This window comes from Anabrus simplex, chromosome 1 (genome assembly GCF_040414725.1).
Source record: "Anabrus simplex isolate iqAnaSimp1 chromosome 1, ASM4041472v1, whole genome shotgun sequence".
NCBI lineage: Eukaryota > Metazoa > Arthropoda > Insecta > Orthoptera > Tettigoniidae > Anabrus > Anabrus simplex.
Window position 1 is genome coordinate 213,990,386 of NC_090265.1, and position 16,072 is coordinate 214,006,457.

The window sequence follows — 16,072 nt, forward strand, 5'->3', positions numbered from 1 at the left end:
AGATTACAAGATTATTTTGTGCATCTACAGAATGGTGTGTTAATGAAGCTATGTAATATAGAGAGAGACTTTCAAAGGTGGTTAAATGAAGAAGTCATATCATGTTCAAGATCATGCTTCCACATCTCTGCACAGTATTTAAAATACAATTTACCGTTGGTCGTTTATAGCTATTGTTGAGAGTTTAGGAGAATTTCCTGTTGTGTATGTTTATCAGGAACTCAAGGGAGACTTCATTAGTTAGTCGGAACATAGAAAGAATGATGAACTCTTCTCAGAAGAGCTCTTAAGGTTTCCCTTTACTTTTTCCTGCCTGCTGGCTCTTCAGAAATGGTGCGTGTGTGTTTTGTATTCAGGAATCATTCAAGACGAATATTTTCGCACTACAAAATGTGTGGTTAAGGTTATTTTTAATATGTATAACTTTTCCCTGTTTTTATCTCCTTGTAAGATGTGTATTGTTTAATTTCCTGTTGTGTATGTTTATCAGGAACTCAAGGGAGACTTCATTAGTTATTCGGAACATAGAAAGAATGATGAACTCTTCTCAGAAGAACTCTTAAGGTTTCACTTTACTTTGTCCTGCCTGCTGGCTCTTCAGAAATGTGTGCACGTGTGTTTTATATTCAGGAATCATTCAAGAAGAACACTTTCGCACTGCAAGATGTGTGGTTAAGGTTATTTTTAATATGTATAACTTTTGCTTTCTCAACGATTCATTCTATATTCGTCCCTGTTTTTATCTCCTTGTAAGATGTGTATTGTTTAATGTAACGCCTTGTGTAATATAAATGCCTACATGCTGGCCTATTTCCCACATTTTGGCTGATGATGACGCAAAACAGCGTTGAAACTAGTTCCAAGTGCAAATACATGTTATAAATAAACTATAACATTTTTGTATTGAAAAGGTGGACCGTTTTAAGTTTTCCTATCATCCACACTCCACATCTAACGCCCGTAGGTGGCTGGAATATCTAATTGAAAGATAAAATCACAGCGACGAGTAATATGATCAAGATTATGCAATTAATAAACATCCTAGATGGATAAAAAAAGTGCGACATATTTCCAGGACTACGACGAAGCTAATCTTCAGACATATTTTAGGTTATCTAAAGCTTCCGAACATAACCTGGAATTCCCAACACATAGGTAGGCCTAAAATGAATTCTCGATTATAGCTAATATCTTGTACGGTACACGACTGGGGTGACTTTTAATGAAGAATGAAGGAATACTGACTTATTTTTTGAATGATGTACAATGTGTAGGCTATAATTGGTTTTTCTTATTCCCTTTGTTAATGCTTTCTGCCACCAAGTTCAATAACAATTCACTCTCTTGGAAAGTGATATTAGGCTTCTTTCTCCGTTTCTGCTCAATAGCAGACATAATTTATGCAAATTATTTGCTAACCCCGAATGGAATCAAAAACTTGTTTACAATTCGATAGTGGCGGCAGCACGTAGTCATTTGTTTTCTGTACGTCTGTATGAAAAAATGCGGTTCAAACCGAGATTGAAACGAAAACTTAGTTTTGGTAAACCGAGATAATAAATTCTGTGGTGAATACGGAAGTGAGCGTTATCCGAAATAATGACATATTCGAGTTTTGAAAATCTAAGATAACAGCAAAAGTTACAGACATTGGTGAATACGGCCCTAAAACACTTCTCACACACGGTCTCTTTTTACTGGACAGTAACACGACCCATGGTGGATAATTCTTTTCGTGCAATGTATACAGTTGAAATAGACACACCGGCAAAATCTGATGTTTGTTTTGCGATATAGTACGACCTCGTTAATTCAAAGTCTTTGTAATACAGAAATCGGACTTCCAATTATATGATTTCGAATTAACAGCCATCTTGTAATTCAGAAATGCCAACCCTGACCAGTTTTTGCGGATTCTGCTTTTCCGCGTACTGCCTGATATTGTGGCTTTCCTTAAAACGCTGAATACAAAAGAATGACGATTTCACTCTATTTTCAACTGTAAAACACACCGAAGTGAGTGAAAGTGTGGAAAGCTACCCCTGTACATTCCGGAAGACGCATTCTATCGTGACGTGGAGAAATTTTGAATTTAAATTACTCTGTAAAATACGGTACTATTTAAAAAAATGTAAAGTCAGTTTAAAATTAAAAGTCTGAATTGTTTTCTGTTTAAATACAGTAAAACCTCGTTAATTCGAAGTCGTTTGGACTCAAAAATCAGACTTCGAATTACGCGATTTCGAATTAACCGCCAATTCGCAATTCAGAAGTACCAACCCTTGCCGCGTTACAAAATATTCTATGGCCCGTTACTGCATGCAGTTAACCTTGATTCACAGTTTATAACCTTCAAATGTCATGAAAAAAGAACTATTTCCAAAATGTATCAAAGAAGGTGCATTTACAGTATTCAAGTAATGCACTCCGATATCTCACTGGCAAACATAACTTCATGCAACGAAAGAAAGAAAGAAAGAAAGAAAAAAAACCACGATTCACTGTATGCATTTTAGACGCCTTGTATTTACAAAGGAAGTACCTGATGCCCTTAAAATTGAACTTTTCTATGACTTTACCCTTGTACAATTTCCCGCCATCGCACTTCTCTCGTACTTCAGAAATGTAAACACTTGCCGCGTCACAAAGTATTCTAAGACCCATTAATAGATGCAATCACCTCGATTCACAGTTTAAACCTTTCAAATGCCATGGAAAAAAAATTATTTCCGAAATGTATCCAACAAGGTGCATTTACAATGTTCAAATAATGCACTTGGATAAATCACTGACAAACATAACATAATGTCCAATAACGGACCATTTATTATCCGCGCACTTTTTAGTGATAGATTTACACCCTAGTGCTGAAGTGGTCGACTTCGGTTATTTTCGAGATTCGTATTGGCAACCTTTGAAACACAAACTAAGAATCGCTTATCATCGCTGTGCGACATCTGGCGTACACTTTAAGTACTCGTACTGTTGTTGTTTACACAGCAAAGCCAAACTATAAAATTCATGCTAGGAGCACGTTTCGCAACGGGAAATGTTATACAGTATTATATATTGTGTGTGTGACAGAGTTGTTTGCTTAAAATAATAAAGGTTTATAAAATTCATATCGATCGATCATATTATCGATTCAATTCAGATTTCATTTCCATTCAGTTGGCAGTATTAACGGAACTCTTCTTACTTCTCCAATGAGTACAAAAATCTATCACTAAAAAGTGCGCAGATAATATATTGGTATTATAAACATAACCTCACGCAACGAAAGAAAAAAAATCACACAATTCAAAGACGAGGATAAATTATGCCGGTCCCCCTGTGTAAATGCATTATTTTTTGGATTTCTGTACTGTTTGCATTTTTAGATGCTTTGTACTGGCATGGAAAGTGCCCAACGCCCTTAAAACGTTGTGGTTTATCGAACTTCCCTATGACGAGGGGATAAAGTTTCTCGCTTCCATCTCATGTGCATTGCAACGCACTACTATGACCCATTTAAAACCATAAGACCGTTTGGGCTTGCATTAAAATAAAGCAATGCAGTTTCACCGGCAATGACAATATTGTTCGGTGTCTACGAATTTATTATATGACTATGTTTTTACGTCAACTGTCGGCATCGCCAGTGTTCGCGGATTCTGTTTTTCCGCACACTGCCTGTTGCGTGATATTTGTAACCGTACGTATGTACGATCTCCGAGTTTTTAGGTTAGGAAATTTTCGTATATAGTTTGTAAGGTTAAAATCATGTAATTTTGTTTATTTACCATGTAAAAACGTAATATTATAAGAAGAATGTATAGTTAGGGAATATTGCATATGTTCATCATTATATTTTGTATAAATTTCCGTTTGGGTAAGAGTCTGTAAATATGGCCTAGCCGTAAGGATTGTGCAACCGGGAAAAACAGCGACTATATCGGGAAGGACGGTTGAGGTCGGTTGTGTGTGTTGCAACTAAGTGGCTTTGAAACACGGGGTATGGCAGGTTGTATCGGTTGAAGAATTGGAGTGAATCAATGTGGACGTACATGAGTGGACGGTCTATGTCACATCATACTCGATAGCCAATGCGAGGGCTTTGTTTTGAGCGAGGTTTGGGTTGACAGAGTGACGCGGGAAGAAGTGCTGGTGTGAGCGTTGCTACCACTAAACTTTTCAGGACGCTACAACCACGTGTAGCAAGGATATATAAGTGGGTACGCGTGTGCGGCGAGTCATTCTGATTCTGATACTTATTCTGATTCTGATTCTGATTCTCATTCTGTTTCTGACTCTGATGCTGATACTGTGTGTTTCTCATTTGTACTGGTCTGCGGGAGCGACGTATTTGCGCAGTTTGCTATATGATCTGCTATTGTTCGGAGTATCTGTTGCGGAGTGAACATGGTATAATCTCAACGACTTACCGGCTTTGCAGTGGACGTTCTGTAAAAGAAAGTGTTTGTTTGGAACTTGTCACCCGAGTATGCAGCTTCAGTTGATGGAGAATTTTGCTGTTGGCTTGCCTCCTGACATGTAACGCTTTCTGTCCAGCCAGCAATTGGAAAGAATTCAAGACGTCGACGAAGAAGTGTAAATAAGGTTAGGGATGCTCGTCTTAAAGAAGGTTGCATCCATATGTAGAGAAATAGTCGTCGTACTTTTCTCTACCAGATTAGGATTCACGGTAACAGTGGAGTGCGAAGGGGCTCTTACCTGGAGGTATGTTAAAAGTATAATGATGTTCTAATTTTTTAGTGATGATTTTAATGATGTGTAATTTGCCTTTGTAGACGGCAAACGAGTAAATCTCGTGAAGAGATGATTTTGTTGGGTAGTATTGTGTATATTAGCTCTATGTAAACGGCCAGCACTAAGTGGGTTGCATTAGTGTTGATTTTGTTGGTGTTTGTCACATATTAGTTCTTATTCGATGTTCTATTTTTATTGGTGATTTTAATGATATGTAATTTGCCTTTGTAGACGGCAAACGAATAAATCTCGTGAAGAGATGATTTTGTTGGGTAGTATTGTGTATATTAGCTCTATGTAAACAGCAAGCACTAAGTGGGTTGCATAAGTGTTTATTTTGTTGGTGTTTGTCACATATTAGTTCTTATTCTGGGAGTAAAGTCATAGAATCAAACTTAAAGTGAGTCTTTAGTCAGTGGAGTAAGGCTGAACCTGGCATGTTACCCAAATTTAATTTCAGGGGTTATATAGCAACAGGTAAGGTTACAAAGCAAGTCTGGAGCCTCGTCAGCCTGATGACCGTCGCCTTGGGAGAGGGAGTGGCTCGTTGCTCTACATAATTAAATATTCCTGCAATTGTTTTTGCAGGTGGCGCCCATTATCATCATTATTTACACTTATTTGAGTCAACGTTTATCTGTTCAGTATTCCAATAGCTTGCGGTAGTTACATATTACGGCGTTCCTTAAAAGGTTGAATACAAAAGAATTCCGATTTCATTCAACTTAGCAATTATGAAGCGCACTGTAGACCCACCGAAGTGAGTGTTAAGTGCGGAAAGCTACCCTTCCACGTTCCGGAACGCATGTTCTATTATGACGCAGAGCGGATAAATTTCGAGTTGAAATTACTCTGTAACATACTATTGTTTTAAAATGTAAAGGCAGTTTCGAATTAAAAGTCTGAATTTTGGTAATGGGGCCGACATTGTACTTCGAATTACGAATTATCCGTATTTCGAATTAAACCATTTAAATAACATGCAAAACTGTATCTCATGTTTCCGGGAACGGAGCTTCTTCGAATTAGGCGGGATTTTGAATTAACCGATTTCGAATTATCGAGGTTCAACTGTATGACATATGGGGACAGTTTTCTTCCATCTACGGTTGCACAAAGCATAACTGTACACTCAGCATCGAAAACTAGGTGAGCCAGGAGCATGTGGGCAACCTTGACACAAATAAAACCTGCACCCCAATTTCGTGCCTCGAATTTGTTTTTAAAAATATGCGGGGATTATTCGCGTAAATAAAGAAACTGGAGGGAATAGGATTGGACATATGGGTTATATGTTGGATAAGAACATCTCTAAATTTAAGGGTTCAAAAACTCAAAGTAGGAAATCATGTATCACAGGAAGAGAAAGTTTGGAAGGGAATTCCACAGGGTAGTATAATCGGCCCATTACTGTTCTTAATAGTACATGCAAATGATTTAGGGAACAATATAACATCAAAAATAAGATTTTATGCAGATGATGATATTGTTTGTAGAGAAATAAATAACAGAGGATTGTACAGAATTACAAAGGGACCTTGACAGTATCCAACAATGGGTTGAAGAGAATAATATGAAGATTAATGGAGGCCAATCAATTGTCAAAACATTTACAAACAGGAACTTAAAAACTGAATTTAAGTATACTTTGGATGAGGTAATGGTCCCAAAAGATGGCAAGTACAAATACTTAGGTGAGAGATTTGACTGTAATTTGCACTGGAAGGATCATGTTGATCACATTGTTGGGAAAGCATACAGGTCCTTACATGTCATAATGAGGCTACTTAAAGGATGCAACAAAGAATTAAAAGAGAAAAGTTACTTAAGTATGGTTCGTCCATTACTGGAAAATGCAAACAGTGTTTGTGATCCTCATCAGGAATACCTAATAAAAGAAATACTGTACATGATGTGTAGAGGAAAGCAGCAAGATTTGTAACAGGGGATATCAGAAGAAAAAGTAGTGTATCAGAAATGTTCGAGAAACTTGGATGGGAAGGTTTAAGTAAGAGAAGGGAGAAAACTAGACTTATAGGATTATATAGAGCCTACACAGGAGAGGAAGCATGGGGGGAAATCCACGAGAGGCTTCAGTTGGAAAATAATTATATCGGCAGGGCTGACCACAAGTATAAAATTAGACAGGATTTTAGCAGAAATGATTGGGGTAAATTTTCATTCATTGGGAAGGGCGTGAAGGAGTGGAACAGTTTACCTGGGGAAGTGTTTGATCCTTTTCCAAAATCTGTACAGATATTCAAGAAAAAAATAAACAGCAACAGAGAAAAGAAATGTTAGAGGGCATTCGACCTGTGTAGGTTATTGTTATAAAGAATTTTTGTGAATAAATTAATTCCATCCCCTTGCATATGGAGATTGGGCAGGTGAAGTAGGGGACTGCCTGGAGGGGTGAGGTACAGTGGGGACTTCAAGGGCCCTGGGACCACTATGGTAGCTGTGAAGGCCCTTCAAGAACTCTGAAAAGCAGAGGCAAAAGGGGTTCTGGTTAAGACGCAGCAGGTCGTTATGTACATTAGGTACCAAATGGCTTATATATATATTTAAATCTTATAGCAATTGTATACTGTAGTATTTTTTGAAGTGATTCCTCATACTGTATACGAGTTGATTATGTGTGTAAGTACACAAGATATTATGAGTACAATTTTGTAAACAATACAAATTTATTAAGGATGTGGTGTGTGTTTAATAGAAAAATTGTTAATGTAAATTGTATAGTACTGTATTTTAGGAAAAATGTCTTTTTTTATTATTTAAAATTTAGTTGTTGAGAACAATGTATTTTTGTGTATCATTTGAAATCATTCAAGAAAAGGGTAGAAAAATAAGAGACAGGGAATTTGCCATCTGGGCGACTGCCCTAAATGCAGATCAGTAGCGACTGATTGATTGAGAAAGCAAATTATAAAAAAACTGATGAATGTCTGAAGCAGCAGCTTTCAGTAGCGACACAGGTCTGTGACAGCAAAGCTCAATGGAGATAGGAAGGATTGTACAATTATCAGGAAAGAAGAGAAAGGATAAAGAGAGTGTGCAAATAAAAAGAGCAAAGAGAAACTTTTGAAGAAAGTAAAACAATCCCAGAGACAGACTGGAAAAATTAAAGAAAAATGGAAGAATGTTAGCAATGGAGAGAATGTCAGGATTCCCTTCCAATACTTGTATTATCCTGTTGGAATCCTTCACTCCTTCTGCGTTTGTCCTGAGTTCCTAATTTTTATCACCTGTATTGATCTTTATCTTATGTTCCTTCCCTTTTCCTGTATTTATCTGGCTCTCTTCTTATCCTACCTTCTCATATCAAGATCAAGGATCTGTCAATTTGGTCCCTGAATGAGTGTTTATGTCCACCCTGCTAATGAAGCTGGGAAACAGAAACAAGCTCTTCAGGGGATGAAAACAGATGAAGAACTGGGACTGATTAAGAGAAAGCCTATCTAATCTAAGACGGCAGTAATGATATTGGTTTTAATGTCCCACTAACTACTTTTTGATTGTTTTTGGAGACACTGAGGTACCAGAATTTGTCCTGCAGGGGTTCTTTTACGTGTCAGTAAATCTACTGACATTAGGCTAACATATTTGAGCACCATAATATACCACAGGAATGAGCCAGGATTGAACCTGCCAAGTTCGGGTCGGAAGGCCAGCACCTCAATCATATGAGCCACTAGCCCGGCTGTTGCATCCTCTTCTCACATTGACCAACCATTGTGTAAATCCTATTTGTGTTCCCTTTATTGTTCTTCTCTCTCTATATGACTTGATTTGACATGTGTTTGTTCCTTTCCAATACTTATACAATTAATATATTTTATACAGTAGAAGCAGCATGGGGAAAAATCTACGAGAGGGTTCAGTTGGAAAATAATTATATCGGCGGGGCTGATCACAAGAATAAAATTAGACAGGATTTTAGCAGAAATGATTGGGGTAAATTTTCATTCATTGGGAAGGGTGTGAAGGAGTGAAACAGTTTACCTGGGGAAGGCAACTTTTATATTCTGATAGAAGTTGGTAGGTGGTGGAGAGGGGCTCTTACCTGAATTTTGCCAACGAGTACTTCCTGCTTCTCAATGCTCTCCTTAACCTGGCGTTGGAGAGGTCCAAACACTCTACCAAGGCTTTCGACGGACAACACCTGTTCATTGATAGCACCATCTTGAGCTAAGGCTGAAAGGAAGGTAGATTGCATATCTACTGTGGCCGACTTAAGTTCGCACTCAATAGCATCACGCTCTGCTTTGATGGTTTCCACCTAAAATACAGTAGAAATATATCAAAACTTTTGTAAAATTGGAAAATATTTATATAATATACAAACATAACTATTTGAGCTCAAATTCTAATCTAAATTTTGTACAGAGCAGTTTGCTCGGCTTTGAAGCCAGAACAGCGCATACATGTGAAACGGTAGCTGCTGGAGTTGCCTGCGGCAAGAAAGCACGCTGAAACTCGCCCATGAAACTCACAGTCCTGCACGTCTCCCTTTCAGTTATTCACTTCATCGTGCAGCATGAAGTTCTTCAAATTCAGTCTCTTTCAGCGATACGCTTCATCGGGCAGAGTATTTTTTTTTTTTTTTTTTTACAGGTGTCTTAGAATTCAGCGTATTTGTGAATTATCAGTTAATTAGAGTGGTGAATAATCAAATGAATTTATTGCAATATCAACTGAAAAACTCATGCTTGAACAAAGTTTTTATGTATGACACACATGTAAAAACTCACTTATGCAGAGAGGAGAGTAGAAATGAGGTGAAATTCTTTGGTACTCCCATTCAAGGGAGAGAAACAGTTAGGATTCTTGTTAGTAACCAAGAACAACAAGAATGGTAACTGCTAAAATTTATAACCTGAAAGGAAGGGTTCCGCTCCGCAACTATTCCCACTAGACGCTAGACTCTGCAACTGAGTGCCCGCTCCCCCTCCCCCTTGATGGGATGCACACAATGGTACTAATCACATGCAACGCCCAGATGTGTGGTGTTCCTCACATAATTATACTGCTCTTAGGTAACAGACCCATGGTGTTCCTCACATGGTGGTACTAATCGCAAGTAACATTGGCCCATAATGTTCCTCACGTTATCATAATAATCACAATTAGTCTCATGGTTCTAATTCCATCATCTTTAGTCGCCCCTTTTAGACACCTGTTACGACAGGCAGGGGATACCGTGGGTGTATTCATGTATGCATCCCACCCACAGCGATCATTTTTTTTTTTTTGCTAGGGGCTTTACGTCGCACCGACACAGATAGGTCTTATGGCGACGATGGGATAGGAAAGGCCTAGGAGTTGGAAGGAAGCGGCCGTGGCCTTAATTAAGGTGCAGCCCAACAGCGATCATTCTAAAGGACTTTGTGCAGTCAATTTTTAGAATTATTGGTGTTGTACTAGAGTAGAGCTGGGGAAAAGTTTATGAATCAAGCATGTATGAATCACTCCTGCAAACAATAACTTTAGTTCATTCAATGTTACCAGTTTCCACTGCGCATACACTGATTTAGGTTTCAAAGGACCCTCCTGCTTCTTGAGATTTATTTTTGCTGCAGGCCAGGGGTCTTCAAATGAACCCTGATGCCTCCCCCCCCCCCCCCCCGTACCTGCATGGTTTTGTCAAAAGTAAGAAAGAAATAAATTATTATGATGTCAAGAGTAAGAAAGAAAGAGAACAAATTATTAACAGTAAAAATATTTTAGAGAATAATGTATGACATATGTCCCCTGACCTAGAACAATATTTGCTGCATAGACGGCAGCAACATATTTTGAAGATAACGGTGACTACAGTGTATCATTATAGTAACTGTATTGAAGATATGAGAGTGAACATGTGTTCAATTTGCTCCAAAGATGGGGATGAGTGTTTACTTGGTTTTCTCTAGTTTTCACCCTGTTCCCTGTTTCAGTTAGTAGTCAGCATTATTTTTGAATTTGTTTGTGAAGCAAGCAACAGCTAACATAAATCTCTATTAAAGACTTGAAGGAGAAAATAATTTTTCCGAACTTCCTTTAGTATCTTCTAAGGAAGGTTTGTTTAAAAAATTTTCAAATTTTTTGTACCAACTGAAGAGAGAATTTGATGAATGATTCATCCAGTTCAACAAATTGGAAGACTTGTTCAGACTGTGGAAAAACCATTTTCCGTCAATACTCTAAGAGAATGATGTACCAAAGCAAATTAATTGTGGAACTTCAATAAGGCAGAATTATAGATGGAAATACTACAGCTGAAGATGACAGAATAAAGGGCAGGGAAAACTGATGTGTTGTTCTGGATCTCTCTTGATAGAGGAGATTCTTAGAAATTCTTACCCTAATTGCACAAATGTTTGAAATATAAGCTGACAATATTTGGGCCAACAAGGAATGGCTTAACTTTGTGCATTCCAAACTTTGGAAGATTTCACAAAACAAAACATGCCACTTCTCTCACTAATGCGATTGGGTAGGTGAATTATATAATTCAAATGTATGTGTGAACGATGAATTTAAAATATCATTAAATTAAAATTTTTATTGTACTGTATATTTGTATGTAAACATACTGCTGGATGAAATTTTAAAAATGTATGGAAAACAATGCTAAATGATACTAATATACACCATATTTACTGTTTTCTGTAATTACTATAAGGAGTACCAATCACTGTAAGCAAGACCATCACCTGTTTTGAAAATCCTACAACCTGTTTTTCAGTCAGTGACTGGGTTAGGGATGGAATGAATGAAGCCCCCATCTTGCGGCGAAGACAGGAGTTGTGCCAGCTGCCGAGGCCTGTCGCACTCCTCTGGGGCAATGATTAATGACTGACAGATGAAATGATATTAGAGAGTGTTGCTGGAATGAAAGATGACAGGGAAAACCGGAGTACCCGGAGAAAAACCTGTCCCACCTCCACTTTGTCCAGCACAAATCTCACATGGAGTGACCGGGATTTGAACCATGGAACCCAGCAGTGAGAGGCAGGCGTGCTGCCACCTGAGCCATGGAGGCACCTTGCTCCTGTCTTATTCAACCAAATATTTGGACCCCACAACCTTGTTTATTGCAATATCACCATCAGGACCCCATAAGAAATAATGGCTGAAGGGCATATCTATTACTTTTTAGCTGGATAACATTCAATACATGTTTGAGTCATGAGTCTATAGACTAGTTTGATGCAGCCCTTCATAACACCCTATCCTGTGCTAACCTTTTCATTTCGACATAATTACTACATCCTACATCCGCTCTAATCTGCTTGTCATATTCGTACTTTGGTCTATTCCTACCGTTCTTACCACTTAAAACCAAACCCCATGGCGCAAGAGCCCAGGACCATGGCCTACCAAGCAACTGCTGCCCTGCCCGAAGGCTTGCAGATTACAAGGTGTCGTGTGATCAGCACGACAGATCCTCTCGGCCGTTATTCTTGGCTTTCTAGACCAGGGCCGCTATCTCACCGTCAGATAGCTCCTTAATTGTAATCACGTAAGCTGAGTGGACCTTTAACCAGCTCTCAGATGCAGGTAAAAATCCGACCTGGCCAGGAATCGAACCCGGAGTCTCCGGGTAAGAGGCAGGCACGCTACCCCTAGACCGCGGGGCTGGCGGGGCTGGCACTCTTACCACCTACGCTTCCCTCAAAAACCAGCTGTACAGGTCCTGGGTGTCTTAAGATGTGCCTTATCATTCTATCTCTTCTTCTGGTCAAATTTAGCCAAATCAATCTCCTCTCACCAATTCGATTCAGTATCTCTCCATTTGTGATTCGATCTACCCATCTCACCTTCAGCATTCTTCTGTAACACCACATTTCAAAAGCTTCTGTTCTCTTTCTCTCTGAGCTAGTTATCGTCCATGTTTCACTTCCATACAATGCCACTTCAGACGAAAGTCTTCAAAAACATCTTTCCTATATCAACGTTCGAGGTGAACAAATGTCTTTTCTTAAGAAAGGCCTTCCTCGCTTGTAGCTAGTCTGCATTTTATGTCCTCCTTACTTCAACCGTCATTAGTTATTTTAGCACCGAGGTAAAAATACTCATCTACTTCCTTTAAGACTTCATTTCCTAATCTAATATCTCCTGCATCACTCGACTTTGTTCGACCGCTCTCCATTACTTTTCTTTTCCACGTATTTATTTTCATCTGTGTTCTTTTCCCAAGACTGTCCGTATCAGTTAGCGATTTCTCCAGATCTTTTGCAGAGTTGGATAAAATAACAATATCAAAAGTAAATCTCAGGGTTTTGAACTAATTCAATAACATGAATAGCATTTGAGCAACTAAATGTCAAAGTTCGTAGCAGTAGCATTATTAAAAGCGGCACTTGGACACATGATATGTGGTGGTAGTACCGTCAGGCGCAGTGTTAAAAGAATATCGCACAATGCACATACATACAAGTTAATGTTATGATCACAGTTCAAACAAAAATACTGTTGCACTTCTTCCCACACAGATCACTACAACTTCTGCCTGGTTCATGGAAAGTCTTTCAGTGGCACAGCTTGTAGTGAAATCCATGGACTGCAAAACATGTTATGGTGTGTCACAGTTCATAGCCTGGATTCATCCATTATAGATTCATCATGCCATCTGTTTGATAGAAATCAGTCCAGATATTTGATTTTTCCCATGTAGTGTCTCAAGCAAAGCTTGGTATTGTGGTACATACCCAATTTTCAAAGCTGTTTTTCCACTGCAGATTTTATTAATTCATTGGATGCTTTACGTGCAATCTCCGAGTCCTGAGTGTTACAACCATCAGAAATCTACTAAGCAGGGACTTGAGCACATCTGGTCCTGCTGATAAGAGAGAGGGTGTATATATATGCAAATTCATCCTCTACTAAGGTTCTACTACCAGAGACACATATTTCCAAATCACTCTTATGCAAGGAAGTCTTAAGCTATAATATTAAAAAAATTAAAAAAAAATAAAAAATTAATGTAATTACTAGAAGACCTTGTGAACATAGTTCATTCTGGTGACCAACAAGCAATGTTGCAACCGAATTTCACTTCTGGAATAAAAAGACAGCAAAACTACAGTGAACAAACCATCACAGGAAGCTCTTGTTACTACTATCTTCACAAAAACTATCACGTCAATGTACTGTGCAAAGAGAATTTAATCATATCACCCTTTCTTTCCATGAGCTCACAACAAGCTAGATGTGAATTAAAAATCACACACAGTGAAACCTCATTATTGCATTCCTTATTAAGAAATTTTCTCTCTTAGCATGTGGTAAATTCTAAGTCCCAATTCCCATTGTATCAAATCTATGTAAAAGTAGCTCACTTACTGCATCACAAATTTTTGCTATTACTGCCCAGCCCTGAAAATGTTCTTTGTCATCCCCTGTGAATAGAATGTGATTTCCATCAGGAGGCAAGTCTGGGAAAGTTGTGCAATAACAGGAAAAGGCCTTGAATTCCTAAACAGCACGGGGTAAATTGCACCCTCGCAGAGCAAGCCACAGGCTTTGGAGAATTTCAATTTTGCTTGCTGGATAGCAGGTATACTGAATAACTCAGCAAAAACCTGTTTATTCTTGTATTTCGCATTCAAGACAGAAACTCGTGACAGAAAGTTGTGACATTGCTTACTAATGAAGATAGAAATAAAATCCTTCAGGAAGTGGTTAAGCATCCCTATCTTGAGCATGCAGAGTTGGCATGATAGTTAAATCTTGCTTCAAGTTGGGTCTGAATCAATGTTGGGTATTGCCGAAGTGTTGTGTTCAAGATAGCGACCAGTCATTCTCTCTCTCACTCCCCGTCTCTCTTACATGAGCAAGTAATTCATGGATGAAGAGTGTAACCAGAGAACAATGTGTAATAACTTACTGGTCCAAAATGAAGGCTTCAACTAATATTTCAATAATAATTTGTTTTAGAAAGTATGACCAGCAACTATATGCTGATAATTTTATGGGCCCTAGTCCAAATGTTTTCATATTTATCAACTCATGTTTTTCACACCATTAGTGTTTTAACATGGATAACTTTTTGGGTTGAGGGTCTATCTGGATTTAGCATAAGCAATTCAGCATTGACAAAAAAAACAGACACCAAAACCAGCAACCAGTGTATTGTCATATGGATGGAAGAACTATGCCATTTTGGTGGTTGAACAGGCATGTTTTTGGAAGATATTGATGCTGGACGTATTAGACCAATAAAGAGAGGTTGTAACCAAAACAATTGCGAACAATGGGAAATCATCATAAAAATTCTGAATACTGCACTAGGAAGAGAAATTCATTTCTTTTGATTTATCGGAAGGCTTTGATATAGTGGGTTCGAACCCCACTATTGGCAGCCCTGAAGATGGTTTTCTATGATTTCCCATTATCACACCAGGCAAATGCTGGGGTTGTACCTTAATTAAGACCATGGTCACTTCCTTCCCACTCCTACACCATTCCTATCCCATCATTGCCATCAGATCTATCTAGGTTGGTGCGACAAAGCAAATAGGAAAAATAAAAAAGATTCTATGTTTTTCCATGTAGCGGAGAAATATTTTTCCCACTTTAATAATACCCTCCTCTAATCTTCAGAAATGACAGATACAGTTTTTAATGTACCTGTATATACACATCAAGCGTTGCATCCAATTACCACTTTGCAGTCCAAACTTATTAAGCCAACTATTGTTGTTTTTCTTCTCCACAGACTTTTGTCTCTCCTACTTACAATCTCTTATTTCTCAATGGGTTAGGAAGTTCTTTCTCTCTCTATGGAACACAGTCTTGTTGTAAAGTCCCTTAAACCTAACCATAAATAAGAAATCTATCCAAAAGTATTTGCCATCTTAACTAAAGATTTTTCAAACGTCCTCGTAATGACAATACAACCAAAAACTGGAGTGTTACATGCTCTCTTACCTCTTCCATCAAACGCCGCAGTTCATGCACTGAAGAACTCTCATTTAAATTCACTCCTCCAGGCCCTGCACTAGGAACAGCAGCTTGCAACTCTTCAACAGATTTGCTTAACAACTCCATTCCTCGACGATGGGTTTCAAACTTATCCCGCACCACTTTATCTGCCCTCATAGCATTGTTTATAATCTCGCGATATTTTGTAGCATTAACACGGAATGTTTCAGTGAGCTTGTCAGATGGAGTTCGGGTCCATCGCTCCTTGAATTGTGCACGCAACTGATCATCAGATTCCTTCTCTTCACGTAGCAACCTCTCAGCCTGAAAAAAAAAAAAAAAGAGATAATTTCTTTATGAGCAAACATATCATGATCAACTAGTATCTAACATTTTACTAAGCCAAAATCTA

General features: G+C 38.3%; 1 protein-coding gene across 3 annotated transcripts in view; it reads right to left on the reverse strand.

Annotated features, from left to right (window-relative positions):
- ALiX (programmed cell death 6-interacting protein-like protein AliX) overlaps positions 1–16,072 on the reverse strand; it is a 275,620-nt gene that overhangs the window by 111,969 nt on the left and 147,579 nt on the right. For all 3 annotated transcript variants that reach the window (XM_067158494.2, XM_067158486.2, XM_067158479.2), the window contains exons 10-11: positions 15,667–15,984; positions 8,816–9,031 (exon numbers count right to left, since the gene is read on the reverse strand). In XM_067158494.2, the coding sequence (XP_067014595.1) occupies positions 8,816–9,031; positions 15,667–15,984 (534 nt within the window). The remainder of the gene's footprint in view (positions 1–8,815; positions 9,032–15,666; positions 15,985–16,072) is intronic.